General features: G+C 55.2%; 1 protein-coding gene across 1 annotated transcript; it reads left to right on the forward strand.

Annotated features, from left to right (window-relative positions):
* The first annotated feature begins 1,436 nt into the window (after nt 1-1,436).
* Nucleotides 1,437-20,480, forward strand: SLC11A2 (solute carrier family 11 member 2). Its single transcript, XM_074929557.1, has 16 exons — nt 1,437-1,523; nt 2,791-2,930; nt 3,594-3,719; nt 4,089-4,208; nt 5,799-5,905; nt 6,581-6,651; nt 6,736-6,803; nt 7,183-7,338; nt 8,289-8,447; nt 8,723-8,809; nt 10,044-10,163; nt 10,390-10,539; nt 11,451-11,524; nt 11,683-11,836; nt 13,918-13,971; nt 19,254-20,480. The coding sequence occupies exons 1-16, from the start codon at nt 1,487-1,489 to the stop codon at nt 19,329-19,331; spliced, it is 1,701 nt and encodes a 566-aa protein (XP_074785658.1). The 5' UTR covers nt 1,437-1,486; the 3' UTR covers nt 19,332-20,480.
* Nucleotides 20,481-23,318: the final 2,838 nt, after the last annotated feature.

Raw genomic sequence — 23,318 nt, forward strand, 5'->3', positions numbered from 1 at the left:
TGCAGAGGTGGCACTTCTCCTCTCCGTGGGCCGAGGTGGCAGGAGATTTTACTCACTGTTTCTCCCCAGTGTGTAGCGAGTCGGTGGCAATTCAGACCTGGCAGGAGCAGGGGCTGTCTGGGCCCTGACGTGTTGTGGCCGGCGGTGTCACCGCTCGCGGCGGCAGCAGCGTCCCGCTTCCTTCCACGTTGTGTTCGAGGAGCCACGACCGGGCAGCCTCGTGTCCTCCTTGGCCCCGGCCGAGCACCTCCCAGCCCCGAGGCCGGGGGAGCCGGTCACTCCAGCACTGGGTCTCTGCTCCGCGGCAGAGGCAGGGCTGGCTGGGTGCAGCCTCGGGGGAGCAGCAAAAAAAAAAAAAAAACGGGATGGGAAATTTTACGGTTTAGTGAAACCTCATCGCCGAGCTCCACAGTGGCACAGATGAATCCTCCTCCATGCTTGTCCAGAGCAAACACTCCAGATTATTTGCAAAGTGGCAGAATAAGCAGGAATAAGCCTTGACAGGTTTCTTGGTGGGAGCGAGCGGAGTTGTGCAGCTCCTGTGGTGTATTTTATTCATGTTGTTGCCCTAGAGTCAACACTGCAAAATCTTGAGTATATTTGCATAGATAAATAACCATTGTAGCCCTGCCTATAACAAACACCATCGCTCCAGCCTTGCGTAAAGTAACCCTCTCTGAATTATTTTAGCATGCCTGGTTTGGTTACAAACTACCTTTGGAGCTGGTTGTAGAACCGGGGAATTAATCTTTGAAAACCTAAAATTGGTTCAAGTCACTTAAAATTAATTCCTGGCTAATGCTTTTCTTTTATGTTTTCACTGAACCAGTATTGCCTTGTTATAAGGAAATCTCCCGTTAATATACAACAGGCTTTAGGGAAGATTAAGTGCTTTACATACCAAACATATATATTGTTGGTACTTTGACTTGTCCTTGAGGGTTTTGGATCCAAAGTGCCAGATCCCAGTTCCTCTCTGCGTGGGTTAGACTTAAAAACACACCGTGGTGAAAGAGTTACGCCATGCCCTTAAAAGAAACTTCAGATGCCCTGTAAAGGATGCAGCATCGATGTAATAATCGTGCCTGGAAGGGGAGGGATGGTATGTAATTTTTACACATAAAGGAAATTCCACTCTTGTTTCCTTATCTGGAGTTTCACAACAGGCTCTGTCCTAAGCCTGGCTGCTTGCAAACACTTCTGTCACCTTGGTTTGCCGGGTCAGTCCCCTCACCCCTCCTTCGTGGTGCTGCAGCAGGAGTTTCCAAGCACGTCCTGGGCAAAACACCCCCACCCCCGTCCCTGCAAGGTTCTTCAAAGCTGGAAAAGGGCTGGGGAAGTAAATCTGTCCCGGCCAGGAGCTGTTGGTTCTGTCGCCTCTCCTGTAGGTTTTTATTCTCCTTCCTGACTGGTTTTTTTTTCCGTCTCCTTTGCAGGCAACGTGGCCAATCTAAACCAGTTTCCCGGCCACTGGAAGGGTTCCACCATGGGGAGCTCCGACACGGACCAGAAGGCATCCCAGGGTAAGACCCCACTTTGTGGCACAGCAGCTCTGCTCTCATACATCCACCTTCCATTTAATTCATTCCTTTGTCCTACAAAAACCACCCCAAGGCTTCAGTGTGCCTGTTTACCACCCCGTCCGCTTGATGATGGTAGTGGACACAAACCCTCAGGCTTTTGAGAGGAGCCCAGGAGGAGATTTACAGTTCCTGGGGCTCACTCAGCCTTGCTTAACGAGATGAACAAGCCTGTCTTGTGCAGACCCATCTCTCCTGCCACAGGTAGCTCTAAATCCATTATGTAAACGGGTCTGCTGGCAGGGCAGGCAGCCCTGCGAGGTATTTGGGAGGCAGGGAAAAAGGAGGAGCAATCAACTTCAGTTTACCCTGATGATGCAATAGGAAACTTAGTAAAAGAGCTGGCCTTGTTTTAATCCTCCTTTTACAAAGGAGCTGGGCGCTCAGGACCACATGCTGCGCTTCAGCTCTTAGAGCAAAATGCCACAAAGGGAGAGCAAAAGTGAGTATTGGAGAAGGGGATTTTTCCTGGAGGTGGGCAGGGGAGGAATCGCTTGGTGTTAGACGTCTTAACACGTCGTCTGTGGGAACGTGCATTTCCATGGCTGCACTAACCCCGCGCACCATCCTCACGAGTTAAATTTAGAAACTGTTGTGAAAATCCGTCGGGGCTGGCTCTCCCTTCTGCCTTAGGTGCTTTAGGAGAAAACTGTCAGGCAGAACTCTGTCTCCTGACTGCCACTTGCTCCCAGACAAGTGCTGCATTGTGCGATTCCTGGATAGGAGCAGGATCTGCAGGGTCCTCCCAGGACTGATCTTCTCACAGATGATCTGTTCAGGCAGGAGAGTTTGGGGTAACTCGCTCTGAAATGGTGCAGAAATAACCACGGGTTTCTGTTGGATCTGGCTTGTTCAGTCCCAGTTAATCATTACGGTGATACTGGGACTGCCATTATGTCACACAGTGCCCCGTGACGGCTCTTTTTAAATTAATCTGAATAAATAAACTGCCAGCTAGCCAGGCTCCTCTCGCCGGAGGGGGAGGAGGAGTGTTTGGGCAAGTCAATGTGGTCTCCTAGGTGTGTTTACAGCAGCAGATATTATTTTCATTTGATTATCAATTCATAGCCTCATTAACATTAGCTGTGAGGGCAGAACACGCTCACTTTGCTCTGCCTGTGGGTCTTGCCAGGCCCCTGCCAGGTTTTCCTGTGTTTGCAGGGACCCTCACTCACTTCTCCTTCCTTTTCCGCTTCTCTCTCCGCCGCAGAGGATCCCTCTGGGGAGCACGGGGAGGTCGTCAGCACCATTTCCAGCAGCAGGAACCCGCTGCAACCACCGGACGCCTCCTCAGAGGAGCCTTTTACCACCTACTTCGACAGCAAGATCCCGATTCCCGAAGATGAAACGGTGAGTGGGGCTGGGCCCTCCCTCCCTCCCATCGGAAAATCCTGTCAGAAAAATCTGCAAGCGCCTGGTACTCGCGTGAGCCGTTGCCCTGGGGGTGAAGGGGGTGCAGGATCTCCTGCGCTTGCTGTGGAGTTAATGATTCATCACGCAGGGTTTGTCTCCTGAGAAGCCTGGAGCAGCAAGATCTGCCAAAGAGCAAGAGAAATGTCTTGTTTGTAGCCCCAGGGGAGAGGACCTTGGCTCTCCGTTCCCTTATCAAGGGAGCAAGCGCCCTTCACTGGCCTTTGTCACAGCATTGTCCCCTTTGCAGGGGGGGATAGGTGCCCTCTTGCCTTTTGATTAAGCAACAAGGCAGCATATTTGGCTGCAGACACAGGGAGATTCATCTCCCACCCAGGTTTACATGAGTGTGTCCTTGGCTGTCCCAGAGTCTGGTCTTAAACTCTTTAGATTAGGACCAGAGATTGCTGGAGAGTTTCAGATCAACCCATTCTTTCATCTGATCTGATCTGTCGTGGCAGTGAGGAAATTAAAATCAAGCCCTGGTTGTCTCTTGCTGTTTTTTATGCCCGGTAGCTGGGGTGGTTCGTGGGGACGGTGTGTCCCCTGTGTTAGGAGAGGGCTGACGGTTGACATCTCTCAACCCTCTCTCCCCCTCCCTAGCACTCGTGTTTTAGTTTCCGCAAGCTCTGGGCTTTCACTGGGCCGGGCTTTCTGATGAGCATTGCCTACCTGGATCCAGGCAACATCGAGTCGGATTTACAGTCCGGGGCTGTCGCAGGATTTAAGGTCAGTGCAGAAACCTCCAGCTGTAAGTTGTGCAAAGCACATACCCATCCGCATTGTAGGGCAGGAGTACTGATAGTGCTGCTGGTGCTGCTGAGCTGAAAACACCCCAGGGAAGGAGAAGGGGAGAGTGAGGCTCTCCTGTGCCCTCCCCAGCAGTGACTCTTGCCTTTATATGCATTTGGGTCCTTTCTGTGCCAGGTCCAGGCACATAAAACGCCCTCTGAATGTCAATAATGTGTATTTTAAAAGGCCTGGGATTCCTGAAGGTGTGTGTGGGGCGTAGGCATCCTTGGGGACCCGGGACCTTGTGCAGGGCCGTTGTTTCTTGCTGCCTCTGTGCACCCACTCACGCCCTTGTGTCTCCCTCAGCTGCTCTGGGTGCTGATGCTGGCGACGGTCATCGGGCTGCTCCTGCAGCGCCTGGCTGCCAGGCTGGGGGTGGTGACGGGGCTGCACCTCGCCGAAGTCTGCAACCGGCAGTACCAGAAGGTGGGTGAGCTCCTGCTCCGCAGCGGTATGGGGCGGCCCTTCGGGGAGCGCCGGGGCCTGGGTCAGTGCAGTTCTCTCACAGGTCTGGCTGCTCCTCGCTGAGGGGGTTCAGTTCTGGGCCCCTCACCCCAAAAAGGCCATTGAATGACTCGAGCGTGGCCAGAGAAGGGCAACGGAGCTGGGGCAGGGTCTGGAGCACAGGTCTGCTGGGGAGCGGCTGGGGGAACTGGGGGGGTTCAGTCTGGAGAAGAGGAGGCTGAGGGGAGACCTCCTGGCCCTCTGCAACTCCCTGCCAGGAGGGGGCAGAGAGGGGGGATGAGTCTCTGGAGCCAAGGCCCCAGCGCCAGGCCCCGAGGGAATGGCCTCAAGCTGCCCAGGGCAGGGTCAGGCTGGCTCTGAGGAAGGATTTCTGTGCAGAAGGGGCTGTTGGGCGTTGGAATGGGCTGCCCAGGGCAGGGGGGGAGTCCCCGGGATCCCTGGGGGGGTTGAAGAGTCGGGCTGAGCCAGCGCTGAGGGGTCTGGGGGAGTTGGGAAGGGTCAGGGGGAGGTTCATGGTCGGGCTGGAGGAGCTTCAGGGGCTTTTCCAACCCGGATGATTCTGGGATTCTGATTCTGTGACTCGTGAGCTGTCACAGCTGCCCGTTAAGTGCCAGATCCTCCTCGGGAGAAAGCGTTGCGGGTGCCCAAATATATTTTCATTGTCACATCTTGCTTTACTGTCCCAGGAGCTGGGGGATTAAGCTGATTTCTTCTGGTTTGGCTCACAGGTGGAAGAAAGGCAAATTTAGAGGAAGATCTTAATTGTAGCCCTAAAGCAGCACCAGTGAAGGGCTTGTTTAGAACCTGGGCTGTTAGGAGAGCAGATGGGGGCCGCTTCAGGTCCCGTTGGTGTCCTCCCCATCTTGGAAAAAGGAAAACGGAAAGAGGGAGGTGGAGTGAATGTCCTGGCATTTGCAGAGAGAGTCAGGAATAAAACCCAGGATTTCAGCTTTTCTGTTTGGACTGCTGCCTCCCAGAGCTGAAATACCTGTCAGTTAAATAAGCTCGAGGAATCATAAGGAGAGAAATGGTCCTTTAGAACAAGACCAGGCTGTTACCTTTCCCTGCTTAAGAAATCTCCCCGACCTGTGTAAGAGAGGGCTCTGCCTCTCATTTAGCTGGAGATGAGTGGGGCTGTCGTGTGGGGAAGTGGGTGCTGTCCCCAGCCCTGTGCAGTTTGCTGCGTCTCATCCAGCACCTGAGGCTCTGTCACTGCTCTGACCATGTGAAATAGCTTCTGATGCTCCTTTTCCAGCGCCTCGGTACACAGAAACATCCAGTCTCACTCTCGCAACGAGCAAAATGTATTGAGGCGAGTAATTTAGATCCTATAGGTGACCCGGGAACCTCCTCCAGTGATTGCCACAGGGAACCTGGATTTCTGCTCCGGACCAGCCCTTCAGTGGCCACACCAACATGTTTTCCACCCCACGGCCAGGGAGAGGAGATCATTCCTGAACGCGCGACCGCCACAGCCCTGTGCTCATCCGGGAGATTAAAGGGAGAAGGCATTTTCCCTCTGTTGAATGGTATTGGATATTTCTTTCCCAGGTTCCTCGGATTATCCTGTGGCTGATGGTCGAACTCGCAATCATTGGATCTGACATGCAAGAAGTCATTGGCTCGGCGATTGCTATTAACCTGCTGTCTGTGGGGAAGTAAGTTGGGTTTGTCATCAGAGGGCAGCAGGAAATGAGTGCTCCTTTCTAAGATTGAGAAAGTGACACTGTGTGTGCCAAAAGAGACTCATTTATTTCCTATAAATCTTCCAAAATAAGCTCTTTGTAGAGAGTGATTCATCTAAGCTGTGCTAGCTCTCTTAGATGACTCAGCTTTCGGTGCCTGTTTCTTTTTTATTTTTTTGGCTATAAGGAGAACTGTGAGTTCTGGCTTTTATTTTAGCTATAACTGATGCACACCAAAATTCAGCTGCAGCTTTCCTGGAAAATTTTATAGTCCTAATAAAGTACTACCAGAAAGGTGTTCTCTTTGGCCAGGAACGTTGGAAATGCAGATGTAACAGGAAGCTGCAATTTTGCACCAAGGAGCTGTTAAAGGTCTCGTTCACTCTTGTCATTCTCATTGTGGACACAGGATTTGCCCTGGAGATTCAGGGAGGGAGCTCTTATCTGAGCTGTTTGTGCAGAAAACAAACCTACAGTCCCTTGCCCTGTGCAGTCAAATGTCTTGTCAGGCTGTAAACAAACCCTTGGACGATGCGGTTCCGTCCCCAAACAAGTGCCCTAAATACAAAGAGATTTTGGACTCTTTAAGGATTGTTGAGGCTGGTGGAGGAGGTCGAAGAGGTTTGTAAGCTGGTGTCTCTCTCGCAGGATCCCGCTGTGGGGTGGTGTGCTCATCACCATCGCTGACACATTTGTCTTTCTCTTCCTGGACAAATACGGTAATTTCTCTTTCTGTATTCTGGAAAATGAATGGGGAGATTCAGCATTTCTCAGTGTGCTGATGGTCCTCGTTCTTCTCACAGGCTTGCGCAAACTGGAGGCGTTCTTCGGGTTCCTGATCACCATCATGGCTCTGACGTTTGGATACGAGGTACCTTCACCACCCAGACCTCTTTGGTGACACGTTCCCTCTCCCCCCACCGCTGCCCCTGTGCCCAAACAGCACCAAAACACGGTGGCAAACACTTAAAATGATGTTTGGAGCTGGGTCTGTGTTTTCTGATGGGTCATCCGGCTCCCACCCGGGGCTGCAGCGTGGGCTGTCCTGCACACTGCCTCTCCACGCTGGAGGCCAGCACGGACTGTGCAGTGCACATCCCCGCTTTGTTAAACACCAGATGGTTGCCAGGGTGTGGTTTTGCATTTTAGCAAAGCTTTGGCTTTCGAGTGTCTTCAAAAGGGCAGCCTAAGCGACTGGGTGACGTGCGTCGTGCTAAAAATACCTGTGTTTCTTTTGTCTCTCTGCCCAGTATATCACAGTAAAACCCAGCCAGGAGAAGCTGCTAAAGGGGCTCTTCATCCCCTACTGCCAGAACTGCGGCACGCCCCAGCTGGAGCAGGCCGTGGGGATCGTGGGCGCCGTGATCATGCCACACAACATGTACCTGCACTCTGCCTTGGTCAAGGTAAGCGGCTGTGCTGGTTCACGTAGGAGGCACAGACAGGGATGGCACGCTGGGAGGCCTGAAACACTCAGAATCCCAGAACCATCCGGGTTGGAAAAGCCCTTTGAAGCTCCTCCAGCCCGACCATGACCCTCCCCCTGACCCCCCCCAACTGCCCCAGATCCCTCAGCGCTGGCTCAGCCCGACTCTTCAACCCCCCCAGGGATCCCGGGGACTCCCCCCTGCCCTGGGCAGCCCATTCCAACGCCCAACAGCCCCTTCTGCACAGAAATCCTTCCTCAGAGCCAGCCTGACCCTGCCCTGGGCAGCTTGAGGCCATTCCCTCGGGGCCTGGCGCTGGGGCCTTGGCTCCAGAGACTCATCCCCCCTCTCTGCCCCCTCCTGGCAGGGAGTTGCAGAGGGCCAGGAGGTCTCCCCTCAGCCTCCTCTTCTCCAGACTGAACCCCCCCAGTTCCCCCAGCCGCTCCCCAGCAGACCTGTGCTCCAGACCCTGCCCCAGCTCCGTTGCCCTTCTCTGGCCACGCTCGAGTCATTCAATGGCCTTTTTGGGGTGAGGGGCCCAGAACTGAGCCCCCTCAGCGAGGGGCGGCCTCCCCAGTGCTGAGCACAGGGGTACTCGTGTACTGGAGCAGTCACACTCTCTGGAGGCCTGCTTTGAGCATTTACTGCAGTGGGGATGTAGCAAACCCCCCAGGAGGCTGGCTGGGCCCCTGGCACTGGGAGAGCTGTGGGAGCTTCGGGACACGTGTCCTTTACGTGTGTGGGGGGACCAGCACTGTGTGTCTCGTGGCCACTGCTTGCTCTGCAAATGGTGGCGTTTCCTTTGTCTTCCCTCCAGCGCATCCATTGACCTGTGTCCCACTGTCAGTTTAATCTAGTATAATTACAGAAGTAATATAATAGTAAATTCCTGTTTCTCAAGCCTGCTGTTGTCACCACCCCCTTTTCAGTCCCGGCAAGTGAACCGTGCGAACAAGAGAGAAGTACGAGAAGCTAATAAGTATTTCTTCATCGAGTCCTGCATCGCGCTCTTTGTCTCCTTCATCATTAACATCTTCGTGGTGACCGTCTTCGCTGAGGCTTTCTTTGAAAAGACCAACGCGGATGTGGTGAGTCGGGGCTGGGACTTGGCTGACACCAAACTGGGGGCTGCTGGAGCAGAGGGGCAGCTCTGAGCCTAGTCAGTGCTGCTGGGTCGAGCACAGCCTGATATATTTTGTGTGTAAAAGGGAGAAAAAAGAAAAAATCAGGGCTGCTGATTATTTCCATTCAAATCAGTCTGGGCCCAGCACCTTGGGACCTCCAGCTCCTCACGTGGAGCCTTTTCTGCTTGTCCTCACTTCTCTGAGCAATCCCAACCGCCTGCCCCTTCGTGTCGTTGCAGAGCAGCGTCTGTGTGAACACCAGCAGCCCCCACTCCTCGCTCTTCCCAAACAACAACGAGACACTGGAAGTGGATATCTACAAAGGGGTGAGTGACCCATGGACCGGGGGGGCCTCGGCTCCAGCAGCCCAGTGGCCTTGTCTGGGAGCGGCTGCTGCTTCTGGGTAAAACAGAGAGCGTGGAAGGCCAGGACCTGCCGTGGGATCGTCAGAAACAGAGCTGGAGGAAACCCCTGGGTGTCCTTGTGCCCGGTCCTTGGACCAAGCAAAATTATTATTATGGATTGAGTTTTCACAGCAACCCCCAGCAGGGCTACAGGCCTGGGGAGGAGTGGCTGGAGAGCTGCCGGTCAGAGAGGGGCTGGGGGGTGAGAATGAGCCAGAGTGTGCCCAGGGGGCCAAGGAGGGCAATGGCATCCTGGCTTGTACCAGCCCTGGCGTGGCCACAGGGACAGGGAAGGGATCTGAGCCCTGGGCTCGGCACTGGGGAGGCCGCCCCTCGCTGAGGGGGTTCAGTTCTGGGCCCCTCACCCCAAAAAGGCCATTGAATGACTCGAGCGTGGCCAGAGAAGGGCAACGGAGCTGGGGCAGGGTCTGGAGCACAGGTCTGCTGGGGAGCGGCTGGGGGAACTGGGGGGGTTCAGTCTGGAGAAGAGGAGGCTGAGGGGAGACCTCCTGGCCCTCTGCAACTCCCTGCCAGGAGGGGGCAGAGAGGGGGGATGAGTCTCTGGAGCCAAGGCCCCAGCGCCAGGCCCCGAGGGAATGGCCTCAAGCTGCCCAGGGCAGGGTCAGGCTGGCTCTGAGGAAGGATTTCTGTGCAGAAGGGGCTGTTGGGCGTTGGAATGGGCTGCCCAGGGCAGGGGGGAGTCCCCGGGATCCCTGGGGGGGTTGAAGAGTCGGGCTGAGCCAGCGCTGAGGGATCTGGGGCAGTTGGGGGGGTCAGGGGGAGGGTCATGGTTGGGCTGGAGGAGCTTCAGGGGCTTTTCCAACCCGGATGATTCTGGGAGTCTGTGACTCTGTCTATCCCTTTGCTAACGGTACTGCATCTAACCTGACCCCACTCTCCTCAGCTTTCCTCCTCTTTTATTAGCTTGGCCCTGACAAAGTTTGTCCTTGCTGATCCTGGATGTGCTTTGTTAAAACTGCAGCCCGTGAGGTATCACCTTACCTGCTGCCAACACGGGGAATGCTTTTCCCTCTCCTACAAATGGATTATTCCTTCTCTTTCAACTCGACATCCGTGATTAATCTGGTCACAAGGGAATTCACCTGCTCGCTCCTGTTCCCGCTCTCAGATGTCAGACTGCAAATCTCTGTTCCAGGGTGTCGTTCTGGGCTGTTACTTCGGCCCTGCTGCTCTCTATATCTGGGCCATCGGGATCCTCGCTGCCGGCCAGAGCTCAACCATGACGGGGACGTACTCCGGGCAGTTCGTTATGGAGGTAATTAGTACTTTTAGCAGCTGCCTGCAGCCCCATTCTCTCTATTCCTGAGCCTGTAAAGCTCGTGTTGATGGTTCCTCTTCCATGGACACGCTGGAAGCTCCGTGAAACTCCCTGATGTGCCTTTCAACCAAATCAGCTCTCAGTCCTGCCTCTTCCTGCTGTGACTGAACACTCCGTAGTGTTTTCACCCAGCAGCTGCTTTGTTGTTTTTTTTCTTCTGCAGGGCTTCCTGAACCTGCGGTGGTCCCGTTTTGCCCGGGTGCTGCTGACCCGCTCTATCGCCATCACCCCCACCCTCTTCGTCGCCATCTTTCAGGACGTTGAGCACCTGACTGGCATGAACGACTTCTTAAATGTTCTCATGAGCCTCCAGGTGAGCAGCAGCGCCTGGTTGGGGGGTCAGGTCTCAGAGAAAAACATCTAACACTGAATATTTCAGCTTCTGGTGCCTGAGGGTTTGCAGGAGCAGGTGAGCAGAGCAAGTTACAGAGTCACAGAATCACAGAATCGTCTGGGTTGGGAAAGCCCTTGAAGCTCCTCCAGCCCGACCATGACCCTCCCCCTGACCCCCCCCAACTCCCCCAGATCCCTCAGCGCTGGCTCAGCCCGACTCTTCAACCCCCCCAGGGATCCCGGGGACTCCCCCCTGCCCTGGGCAGCCCATTCCAACGCCCAACAGCCCCTTCTGCACAGAAATCCTTCCTCAGAGCCAGCCTGACCCTGCCCTGGGCAGCTTGAGGCCATTCCCTCGGGGCCTGGCGCTGGGGCCTTGGCTCCAGAGACTCATCCCCCCTCTCTGCCCCCTCCTGGCAGGGAGTTGCAGAGGGCCAGGAGGTCTCCCCTCAGCCTCCTCTTCTCCAGACTGAACCCCCCCAGTTCCCCCAGCCGCTCCCCAGCAGACCTGTGCTCCAGACCCTGCCCCAGCTCCGTTGCCCTTCTCTGGCCACGCTCGAGTCACTCAATGGCCTTTTTGGGGTGAGGGGCCCAGAACTGAACGCCCTCAGCGAGGGGCGGCCTCCCCAGTGCCGAGCCCAGGGCTCAGATCCCTTCCCTGTCCCTGCTGGCCACGCTAGGAGATGTTGATCTGCTGGGGAGAAGTGGAGAGGATCAGCCAGGGTCTGGAATTGCTTCCTTCTGCCCGCCGGGGGAAGTCCCTTTGACACACTTGACAATAGCTTTGGGGAAATGCTGTCAGATATGAGCCAACCTCAGATGTTTGACTGCGCTGAGGTCATCAGAACAATTTCCACTCTTTATTCTTCTGCATTTTCTTGCTTGTTCCAGCTTCCCTTCGCTTTGATCCCTGTCCTGACATTCACCAGCCTGCCCAGTGTCATGAATGATTTTGCCAACGGACTGTAAGTACGAAGGGAATCGCCTCCGAGCAGGAGGCGGCCTCTTGCTCGCCTCGGGCACACGTTTCACTCCTCTCCTCGCCTCATGGCCTGGAGCATCTCCTCCAAACACAAGAGTGGAGCCTCCGCCTCACCCTGTTTTGCTTTGCTTTTGCTGGCAGGTTCTGGAAGGTCGCTGGCGGCCTACTGATCCTCCTCATCTGCAGCGTTAACATGTACTTCGTGGTGGACTACGTCAGGGCCCTGAACCACGTGGCTTTGTACGTCGGGGCTGCGGTTCTCAGCGTGATCTACCTGTCCTTTGTGGCGTATTTGGTAAGTCTGGCTCAAGCTGAGACTCCTTGGAGGCAGGATAAGCTGATGGATTTATTTCCTCACCATTGTACTAATATTGTCACATTCTACGGGCACTGAATCGGCCGCAGGGTCAGAACAGATGGGGAAGTTGAGGCTTTTGTGGCCAGATTTGCTGGGGATTCTGTTTTGTGCTGTGCCTACTAATGCACACAGCCCTTCCTCTCCTTTTTCAAGCATCTCTTTAGCAATTCAGCAGTTCACTGTTCCCAAAAAGGCCTTGGCTTCATGTGGCAGCAGGTGAAAGTTTGACAGAGACTTTGGAATAGGCACAGTTCCTCTGTAGTGTTTGTGTATTGACAGAGGTGTAAAATCACAGAATGGTCAGAGAATCACAGACTGGTTTGGGTTGGGAGGACCTCAAAGCCCATCCAGTCCCAAGCCCCTGCCCCAGGCAGGGCCACCCACCACCAGCCCAGGTTGCCCAAAGCCCCGTCCAACCTGGCCTTGAACCCTTCCAGGGAGGGGGCAGCCACAGCTGCTCTGGGCAGCCTGTGCCAGGGCCTCAGCCCCTCACAGGGGAGAATTTCTGCCTTAGATCTGATCTAAATCTCCCCCCTCGGTTTAAAACTGTCACCCCTCATCCTATCCCAACCCCTGAGCCAGAGTCCCTCCCCCCTTTCCCGCAGCCCCTTTCAGCCCTGGGGGGCCGCTCTAAGGTCTCCCTGGAGCCTTCTCTCCTCCAGCTGAACCCCCCAACTCTCTCAGCCTGTCCTCACAGGGGGGGCTCCAGCCCCCCCAGCACCTCCGTGGCCTCCTCTGGCCCCGCTCGAGCAGGTCCGTGTCCTTCTGCTGTTGGTGCCCCAGAGCTGGACCCAGCCCTGCAGGGGGGTCTCACAGAGCGGAGCAGAGGGGAGAATCCCCCCCTGGCCCTGTGCCCACCCTGCTCTGGGTGCAGCCCAGCACACGGGGCCTTTCCGGGCTGCCAGCCCACACTGTGGGCTCGTGTCCAGCTTCTCACGCACCAGTACCCCAAGTCCTTCTCCTTAGGGCTGCTCCCCATCCCCTCCTCGCCCAGCCTGGGTTTGTGCTTGGGGCTGCCCCCACCCACAGGCAGTTCCTCGCACTTGGCCTTGTTGAACTCCATGAGGTTTGCCCGTCCCACCCCTCCAGCCTGCCCAGGTCCCTCAGGATGGATCCCTCCCCTCTAGACCATCAACCACCCCCCTGTGCTCGGCGCTGCGGGCGCACTGAGTCCCACTGTCCGTGTCCCCAGTGAACATGTTCAATAATCCTGGTCCCAGCACAGACCCTGAGCGACCCCACTCGTCACCGCTCTCCATGTGGCCCTGGAGCTGCTGACCACAACTCTTGGAGTTCGATGATCCAGCCAGTTCCTCTGAGTGGTCCATCTGGCAGCCTCAGTGCTGGTGCCCATCAGCGCTTGTTCCCCTGTAACCCACACCCCTGTTACCTCAAATGATTTATTTCACAGAATCCCAGAATCATCCGGGCTGGAAAAGCCCCTGAAGCTCCTCCAGCCCAACCATGACCCTCCCCCTGACCCCCCCCAACTCCCCCAGATCCCTCAGCGCTGGCTCAGCCCGACTCTTCAACCCCCCCAGGGATCCCGGGGACTCCCCCCTGCCCTGGGCAGCCCATTCCAACGCCCAACAGCCCCTTCTGCACAGAAATCCTTCCTCAGAGCCAGCCTGACCCTGCCCTGGGCAGCTTGAGGCCATTCCCTCGGGGCCTGGCGCTGGGGCCTTGGCTCCAGAGACTCATCCCCCCTCTCTGCCCCCTCCTGGCAGGGAGTTGCAGAGGGCCAGGAGGTCTCCCCTCAGCCTCCTCTTCTCCAGACTGAACCCCCCCAGTTCCCCCAGCCGCTCCCCAGCAGACCTGTGCTCCAGACCCTGCCCCAGCTCCGTTGCCCTTCTCTGGCCACGCTCGAGTCATTCAATGGCCTTTTTGGGGTGAGGGGCCCAGAACTGAACCCCCTCAGCGAGGGGCGGCCTCACCACCAAGATCCTGCCATCTGGAGCAGAGCCTGGCTCTCTGGGGGTGCTGTGGTGTTTCTAATCTCTGGCCCTTCTCTCATTCAGACCTGGCTGTGTCTCATTGCCCTGGGCGTCTCCTTCCTGGCCTGCGGGAAAACGGTAAGCGTCACCCGGACACTGCTCACCGAGGAGTCGCCTTCTCACCCCGCTAAGTAGCCGCGGTGTCCCTACACAGGGAGTAGCCACCAGAGCCAGTGCGTGTCTGTGGTTTACTGTGTGAACAGAGACAGACGTATGTGCACTTTGCACGGGAAACACGCGTGTTCAAGAAAGAAAAATCCGATGTACATATTGGGAAGCGCGTTGCTGCTGAAATACTTAAACAGTTGGATGTTTTCTTTGCTGAGCGCCTCTAATCACGCTTGTAAGGACGGGCCTTGGGTCAGGCGTGCAACACAGGAGCTGCCTGTTTCCAGACACTAAACAATTTTGAGGCGCAGAGGGCACAGGCTGTGCTGCATGCTGACTCCTCCTCCCGCCTCACCTTTGCCTCCAGCCTCTTTGCTCTTTTTCCATTAAAACTGGCAGACTCTTCCCCCCCTTAATGTTTTAATCCGTGTAGCAGAAACACTGAAGCTCCAGGTAACTGCTGCTTCTGCAATGAACTGGAGAAAAATAAGCTAAGAGATTCAAAATGCACCTTCTGGGCGATGCTTGAAGGATGCTCCTGCCGCTGACACTAGGCCAGGCGTGACGCGGTGACACTACACCCGGAGTCTACCTCTGCGGGCAGGTGGCAGCTGGATTTGACTGGATTTTATTATTTTTTTTTTTTCACTTGAAAATATTTCTAATTGAGAGTGGGCTGGCTGCGATGTGCAGCTTCCCCGGGGCAGAATGACGTAAGGGTGGGGAACCTCAGCATTAGTATTGGGGTTGGTTTTGGGTTTTTTTTTTACCTCAGCATTAGTATTGGGGTTGTTTTTGTTTTTTTTTTTTACCTCAGCATTAGTATTGGGGTTGTTTTTTGTTGTTTTTTGGGGTTTTTTTACCTCAGCATTAGTACTGGGGTTGTTTTTTGGGGGTTTTTTACCTCAGCATTAGTATTGGGGTGTGATTTTTGGTGGTCAGCAAAGGAAACGTTGCAATATTCCTGGTTATTTATGGTCTTTATTCCCTATATGTGATAGTGGAAACGCTCTTTGTAGTTCTCAACCCCCCTGTTCTATGGCTCAAAATCTCAGAGTGCAGAGGATGCCAACAGCCTCCCGCAGGGGGGTCATCGCTGTAACACAACTTCAGGTTTTGATTTGCCAATCCTGCTTGGCCCTGCTTCTCCTTCACTCCAAAACCTTTCTCATTGCCCTTCTCGTTAGCATTTAATGAGGTTCTTTGTTCTTTGTGGGAGAAGCCTTCACTTGGAAGGCGACCTAAGCCCCATGGTAGGGAATGACAAGAGAGGGAATGGGGGGAAATGGTACATTTTGCTTCTGCGATTAGCAACGGTTGTTTGTGGTTTCTCCCAGCGTGGGGTGAGCGTTGAGGTTACGTCCCGCGTGGTGGGGTGGGTTTAGGTGTCGTCATCATGAAAACCGGGGCTCAGAAGCTCTAAACCAGGGGTTTATTTCGTGGGGTTTCCCTTCCCGGCCCAGCTGGACGCTGTGGCTGGCTGGCAGGGTTGAGGCCCAGCTCCACAAAGATTTTCTTTTAGGGACTGAAAAGCTTTTGTGGATCTGAAAGACCGAGAGCGGGGGGGGTTTGGTGTGACACAGCCAACCTCTGCCAGTCCCTGGCTGGGGGTGCCTGCAGCGAGGGCTCAGGACCAGGCTCTGCCGGTGCCAGGTTGGGCTTTGCCAGGCTCTGCTGCCCCCGCTGCTGCTGCTTTGCCCCCTTCCCCCTCCAGAGCAGGGGTTTGTTTCGGAGAGTTTGGACATGAACGGGTCGGGCTCCAGCCCCCATCATTATCGAGGCTTTCTCAGGAAATTCATCACCTTCCTCCGCGTTTCTTCCCTTCCCTCTAGTCCCGGGCAGGGAACTGCTCCTTGAAACAAACCCCCCGCAGCCTTCAAAGCCTCGGAGACGTTTGGGGGTTGTTTCGAACTGTGGTTTCTTTTCTGCTATGAACAAGCAGGAGCAGCAGGGTCCGGGGCCACGCACCCCCTATTGGAGCTCTCAGGAGCATTTTAGCCGTCACTGCCCGAGTTTTGGGGGGATTTCATGATGCCGGTGACCCATTTCTTAAGACACAGGTGACAAACCTCAAAACACGGCACGAAAACTCCATTTTAATTCTGGGCAGGATCGTTTAGGCTTTTTCCTACCTTTTACCATACCAGCTGAATGCTTGTTTCCCCCATCGAGCATGAAAACCCAGTGGATTTCTAGTTTTCAAATTACTAATTCAGAAATTCCAGCGGGATTTAACCCCCGTATTGTAACATTTGTAGGTTTTATACCTATTTCCACAAACAAAAAGCCCCAACGTGTGCTTTGCAAGTGGGAATTGGGGGTTGTTGGACCAGAGGCGTATCTGTGGCCGCCCGGCCTTGGCCCAGGGGCTCTGTAATCTGTATCCATCCCTCTAATTTTCCTGGATTGGGGATTTTTTGATTTGGAAGGTGTCAGAGGAGATTCTCCTGGCTGCTCTGCTGAAATAATAACTTTAAGTCAGTAGCTCTGCGCCGGAGCCTCTGGATATCAAGTTCTCACCCTTGACTTCTGCTCCTTGTTAAACTAATTTTATTCCCCCCCCCCCCCGGTATCTGCCTTTGAACCAGTTTGTACAAACCACCTTTTCGATTAAAAGACAGATACTTTTTCAACTTGGCTTCTTGGGTCTGGTTTTTTTTTGGGGGGGGGGGTTGCTCTGAATCCCTGATGCTACCCAGCTCTAACGGAGAACCCCGACAGCGCCGGTGCCCGCAGGCTGCCGGGACGAGCCCCCGGGGGGGTGTGCGGCGCTTTCCCCGACCCCGCGGGGTCCAAACCCTCCAGTCTCCGTTTTTAGTTGCTCCTGGTTTCCCCGTGAGCTCCGCGGGGACCGTCTCCACCACCGGGAGAGTGAAGGAGGAGGTTGTCCCCGCTGGGGTTTCTTTGGTGGGATCCAGGACACAGCACCCGCATCCTGCCCTGCGCTTTAGCAGCTTCTGTCTGCTCCTCGGCCAAACTATCCGCTGCGCTGAAAAAAAAGATAAATCTGACTGATTTTTGGGGGGAGTGTTGATCTGCTCGAGGGTGGGGAGGCTCCGCAGAGAGACCTGGGCAGGCTGGAGCGCTGGGCTGAGCCCAACTGGGGGAGTTTCACTGAGGGCAAGTGCCGGGGGCTGCCCTTGGGCCACAGCAACCCCCAGCAGGGCTACAGGCCTGGGGAGGAGTGGCTGGAGAGCTGCCGGTCAGAGAGGGGCTGGGGGGTGAGAATGAGCCAGAGTGTGCCCAGGGGGCCAAGGAGGGCAATGGCATCCTGGCTTGTACCAGCCCTGGCGTGGCCACAGGGACAGGGAAGGGATCTGAGCCCTGGGCTCGGCACTGGGGAGGCCGCCCCTCGCTGAGGGGGTTCAGTTCTGGGCCCCTCACCCCAAAAAGGCCATTGAATGACTCGAGCGTGGCCAGAGAAGGGCAACGGAGCTGGGGCAGGGTCTGGAGCACAGGTCTGCTGGGGAGCGGCTGGGGGAACTGGGGGGGTTCAGTCTGGAGAAGAGGAGGCTGAGGGGAGACCTCCTGGCCCTCTGCAACTCCCTGCCAGGAGGGGGCAGAGAGGGGGGGTGAGTCTCTGGAGCCAAGGCCCCAGCGCCAGGCCCCGAGGGAATGGCCTCAAGCTGCCCAGGGCAGGGTCAGGCTGGCTCTGAGGAAGGATTTCTGTGCAGAAGGGGCTGTGGGGCGTTGGAATGGGCTGCCCGGGGCAGGGGGGAGTCCCCGGGATCCCTGGGGGGGTTGAAGAGTCGGGCTGAGCCAGCGCTGAGGGGTCTGGGGGAGCTGGGAAGGGTCAGGGGGAGGTTCATGGTCGGGCTGGAGGAGCTTCAGGGGCTTTTCCAGCCCGGATGATTCTGGGATTCTGTGATTTTTATACTCTCCTGAGCCTTTCCTTTAGCTGCAGCTAAGCCCGAGTGTAGGCCTAGACCTGTTTATTTAAACCCGGTGGGTTCATAACACGGGAGCTCAGAGGATTAAATAATTCTCTCTCGTGGTTTAAAAATCTCCGAGGAAAATGCTGGTGGCACCAGAAGTCACCGCCTCACCGCGTCCCCCAGCTCTCAATCCAGGGCTTGCTCCAAGACCCACGAGCTTCCCGCTCCCATGGGAAGCAGCCGGGCACTGCCAGAGCCTTGTTGCTCTTTTTTGGGGTATTTTATCCCGATTTTATTCATTTGTAAGCCTGCCGTGATGCTGTGGGAGCAGGAAAACCCTTTAGGGTTCGTTTCCACCTGGTGAGGAACGCTGGGGGTAAGTCTGGCTTTGTTAAACCCTGGATGGGCAGCGCCCGGGGGTGTTCACTGGCTGCTTTCAGCTCTGCGAGGAGCCGGGAGACCCTGCTGCGATCTCTTCTTTTAATTAACCAACCTGTGGTAATCAGTTAGTGCTAATTAAGGCTTGTCTACACCCCAAATTTAATTCAAATTGAGAGGGAAATTCATTTAAACTAACAGGGGGGAAGGGAACGGCATCGCTGTGTGTCGGTCCAGACAGCGAATCGATTTACTGATGAATGGAAGTGAGATTTGCACAGCGTCAAGTTCCATTGCTTAATAATTAACCCCTAATGAACCCCTAATTAAAGAAGGCGTGGCACGGGCTGACACCCAGCGGAGCAGCCGCCTGGGCTGGGCTTGAGCGCAGTGTCGCCCTCCCCTCGTCCTCAGCGGCCGCCGGTTCCCAGGGTGCTCCCTGTGCCTTAATTAAGTTCTTAATTAGGCAGCGCCGTTACCCCCCCCACCACCACCAGATCACAGAAGAGCTCAAATACGGGTTGATTTCACCTGCCTGCCTAAGCACGGGAAAGCGAGAAACCCCAAAACTTTGGATTCTGCAGGTGGAAACGTGCCGGGGAGCAGGGGAGCTCCACTCGGGCTTTGTTAAACCCTGCTCAACTCGAGCTTTGTTAAACCCTGCTCAACTCGAGCTTTGTTAAACCCTGCTCGACCTGGGCTTTGTTAAACCCTGCTCAACTCGAGCTTTGTTAAACCCTGCTCGACCTGGGCTTTGTTAAACCCTGCTCGACCTGGGCTTTGTTAAACCCTGCTCGACCTGGGCTTTGTTAAACCCTGCTCGACCTGGGCTTTGTTAAACCCTGCTCAACTCGAGCTTTGTTAAACCCTGCTCGACCTGGGCTTTGTTAAACCCTGCTCGACCTGGGCTTTGTTAAACCCTGCTCAACTTGAGCTTTGTTAAGCCCTGCTCAATTTAGGCTGTTCCCAGCTCTAACTCTTCTCCTTTGCCTCTTCCAGCGCCGCCTGGGATTCGCCGCTCACCCCGAACTCTTCCTCCTCAACAACGTTGACACAGACACGCTCGTCACCAGATGATTCCGGCCACCACGGTCCTAAGGATAGACCCGGTTTTAACAGAAACCCTTCTTGTGCTGCAGAAAACTCTCCTCCGTCACGCGAGCTTAGCACAGGACCAGGCTGGGGCTGGTGAGCGGAAGGGCAGCGGGGTCAGGCTGAAGAGCTGCAGAGCCTCCGCCACGGGGCACATCCCGGCTCCAAACCGCGGCGGCGCCGGTCTTGGGGGTTTGTTTTTAGGTACCTCCAAAATTTTTCCCCTTTTTTTCCCCCCCCCCTCAAATAGTTGATCTGATCTGGGAAAAGGTTCCGTTGATATTTTTTTGATTTTCATTCCAATTTCTTCTGCCTGGTTGGTAGAGCTGGGATGAGGCTAATCCCTTTTTTGTTTGTTTTTTGTTGTTTTTTTTTCCTAATTCGGAGAAAATTCCAGGCTTGGAAACCTGAGCAGGGGCAGAATTTCATTCCTGGTGATTTTACAGAGGGGGGGGGTGCTCAGATGAGGGGGAAGGAGCAAAACCACGAGGAGAAGCCACCGAGTAAACCACGTTTTGTGGCCAGCAGGACCATGCCCCGTCCCTCCCTACACCCGTTGGGTAATTCTGGCTGGTTTTGCCCTAAAACCTGCCCGCGTCCAACCTCCCCCCGCCACCCTGAGGCGGAGCTGGGGGGGGGGGGGGGGGGGGGCTGGTTCCTCCCTTTGCAATTTCCAGAATTTCAATGAATTTCCCTGCCAGGCTCTGTCCTGCTCCGGGCAGGGTTTGCACACACAGGACGGGGCTGGTTTTGTGCCATTTCAAGCAGGTTTAGGTGCTGCTGGGACCCTCCCAGAGCCTAAAACCAATCCTTAAAACCGAGTTTAAACTCAACAGCCTCCACCGGTGACGCACTTCTTATTCCCCACCCCTTTGCCTTTGATGGATTCGAACCACAAACAGAGAATGGGTTTAGATGTCATAATTCACCTTTTCTTTAATTAAATCCGGTTTAATTAAATATTTTCCCAATTAAGCCTTTTTCTTTCGATGTACTTAGCACCAGCTTTACCCAACGACGGCTCACAAAGGCCAGACTCTCCCAGTAAAAAAAAAAAAACTCGATTTAACCTTTTCTGTTCAACTTTCAGCCCGTTTTAGAAATAAAACTGATGTTCCCAGCCCCTCTTCCCGGAGGAATTAATTCTAGTCCTTAATTTCCCCGTAATCAAAATTGCTCTTGTTGGCACACGGTGCCGTGCGGCCGTGTTTGAGGTAAGTCGGGGTAGGATGGATGATGCGGGTAAGTCCGAAATATCCCGGGGGGGCGCTCGGCGGTGCCGGGATCTGGCCTCGGATTTGTGGGGAAGTTTGCTCCGTGGGATTTATTTGTGGTGGCCGCGTTCGGGGAATTGGCTTTGAACGCAAAGGAGGTTTAATTCCCTCAGCGTCACCTAACGAAGGGCCCCCCCCCCCCCCAGCTGGAGACTTAAGCCGGGCTTAACTAAACCGGGGGTTTATTTGTGTCGTGTTGAAGTGGCGGCCCCAGAGGGGACCTCAAGCTCTTGCGTTTCCTGGGGGTTGTGGGTTTTTTTGGGGGGGGTGTCGGGGTCCCCGCTCTGGCCGGGAGGGGCAGAGGGTCCGTGTGTCCTTCTGGGGAGGGGCTGGGGGGGGGTGTGTGTGTGTGTCCCCCCCCTCCTGTTCCTGCTGTTGTCCCCTCGGGCTGGGGGGGGCTCGCTGGGGGGGTCCCAGCCAGGGGACACGTGGGGGTCAGCCCCAGCCCCCCCCCCCCCTCCCCCTGCTCCTGGGGAGGGTCCCCAGGTGAGAACCAGGGGTGAGGGGGGGCTGGGGCATGGAGCTGGGCGGGGGGGGGCAGATTTTGGTCTGGAAGGTCCTTGGGGAGGGGTCTGCTGCCCCCTTCTGCCCCCCCTCCCCTGACTTCATCCTGATCCCCCCCATCCCACCCCTCCCCGTCCATCACAGAGCGAGCAGCCAATGGGGAGGGAGAATGGGGTGGGCGGGGCGGTGGCTCGAGCCACCAGTATGGGGGAGGGCGGGGTGTCGGGGTGCTCCCAGTTTGGTAGTGGGGTGCTCCCAGCCAGCTCCCAGTCTGCCACAGGGGGATCCCAGTCTGTTCCCAGTCTCCTGGTGGGCTGCTCCCAGTCTGATCCCAGTTAGGTAGTGGGATGCCCCCAGTCTGCTGTAGGGTGCTCCCGGTCTGCTCCCAGTTTGCTGTGGGGTCGGCCTCAGTCTGCTCCCAGTTTGGTAGCAGGGCACTCCCAGTCACCTCCCAGTCCGCCACAGGGGGATCCCAGTCTGTTCCCAGTCTGCCAGTGGGGTCTTACCCAGTCTGTTCCCAGTCTCCTGGTGGGCTGCTCCCAGTCTGCTCCCAGTTTGGTAGTGAGACACTCCCAGTCTGCCGTAGGGTGCTCTCAGTCTGCTCCCAGTTTGGTAGCGGGGCGCTCCCAGTCCACCACAGGGTGATCCCAGTTTGCTCCCAGCTTGCTGGTAAGGTGCTCCCAGTCTGCGGATGGGACACTCCCAGTTTGTTAGTGGGATGCTCCCAGTCTGCTGGTGGGGTGCACCCAGCCTGTCCCCAGTCTCCCTGTGGGTTCTCCCAGTCCTCCACAGGGCGTTCCCAGTCTGCCTCCAGTCTGCCGGCGGGACGCTCCCAGTGCCATCCCAGTCTGCTCCCAGTCCAGTCACTGGTGTATGTGTCCGTCCCCCTCACCATGACGAACCAAAAGCTCGTTACACCCCCAGCATGTTAATTAATTAACGACCGACAGCGGCTGAGCTGGGCCCTGGGCCAGGGCTTGTCCCGCCTGACAAAACCCGACGGCATTGCTAAGCCTAGCCCGGCTGAGCGGAGCTTTGCTAGGCCTTGCCTAACTGCCCTTAGCTTCGCCAAGATAATTTTTATTAATTTTTATTATTATATTAATTTTTAGCGTCTCTATTACTCATTTCCAGCATCTCTTCCCCCCCCGCCCCGGCTCAGGTCCAGCCCCATCCTCTCTCCCGGCGCCAGAAAACTCCCAAAACCATCGATGTTGCCACAACCGGGCGCCTCCGGCACGGCCGGCTCCTCGTTTTGGGGCAAAAAAATCCCATTTTGTCCCATTTCTTCCTGGAAACGAGGTCAGCGCTGCTCCCAAGGGCGAGTTTTTGGTGCTTAGTTTAGGAGGAATTAAAATTTTCCCCCAGGACTTGAGCACCCCCCAGCATCCCCAGGGACCCGCTATGGACCCAAAAACCCCATTTTTTTCCCCCTCCTTTATCTCAACAACAGGTTAAAAAAACACCAATTTACCCTTTTTTTTTTTTTACCCTTTTTTTCGCCCCCAGATTTTCCTAGGTGGAAGCGTCGCGGCGTTTTCTCATTTCTAACTCAGCAAGCTGCCGGTAAAATGGAGAAATATTCCCTTTATTAGCGATTTGATCATTTATCACAGGATTTGGGGGTTTTCCACTGAAGTGTCCCCAATTCTCTGCAGCATCCGAGTGGAAAAAAATATGTTTAAACCCATTATTGGTGATTTTTTTTTTACCTTGTTCCCAGCACGTTGAAGCGAGGACAGAGGCGGCTTTTCACCCTGTGGAGTCGCTGGCGGAGTGAACTGTCCCTGCAGCCAAAGATTTATGGAGAAAAAACCCCAAATTCTCCCCAAAATATTGGAGATGGCCCCACCCCCCTGCTGCAGGAGCAGTGTCTGGGGCCATTAAACCCCCAATTCTGGGGTAATTACCCCCAAATTCTAGAATCATTAAACCCCAAGTTCTGGAATAGTTAAATTCCTAATTCTGGGATTATTTGTCCCCAAATTCTGCCGTAATTATCCTCAGATTCTACCGTAATTATCCCCAAATTCTGAGGTAATTGAACCCCAAATTCTGAGGTAATTGAACCCCAAATTCTGAGGTAATTGAACCCCAAATTCTGGGGTCATTATTCCTAAATTCTGGAGTCATTAAACCCCCAATTCTGGGGTAATTAAACCTCCAGTTCTGGAATAATTAAATTCCTAATTCT

The sequence above is a fragment of the Athene noctua genome, chromosome 30 (assembly GCF_965140245.1).
Source record: "Athene noctua chromosome 30, bAthNoc1.hap1.1, whole genome shotgun sequence".
NCBI classification, from domain to species: domain Eukaryota; kingdom Metazoa; phylum Chordata; class Aves; order Strigiformes; family Strigidae; genus Athene; species Athene noctua.

Excerpts from the sequence above, each read along its gene's own strand:
- SLC11A2 (XM_074929557.1), top strand. The coding sequence starts at position 1,487 with ATGGGGAGCTCCGACACGGACCAGAAGGCATCCCAGG. Across the intron at positions 8,448-8,722 it reads AAAAGACCAACGCGGATGTG|AGCAGCGTCTGTGTGAACAC; the intron begins GTGAGTCGGGGC and ends GTGTCGTTGCAG. Across the intron at positions 10,164-10,389 it reads CCGGGCAGTTCGTTATGGAG|GGCTTCCTGAACCTGCGGTG; the intron begins GTAATTAGTACT and ends TTTCTTCTGCAG.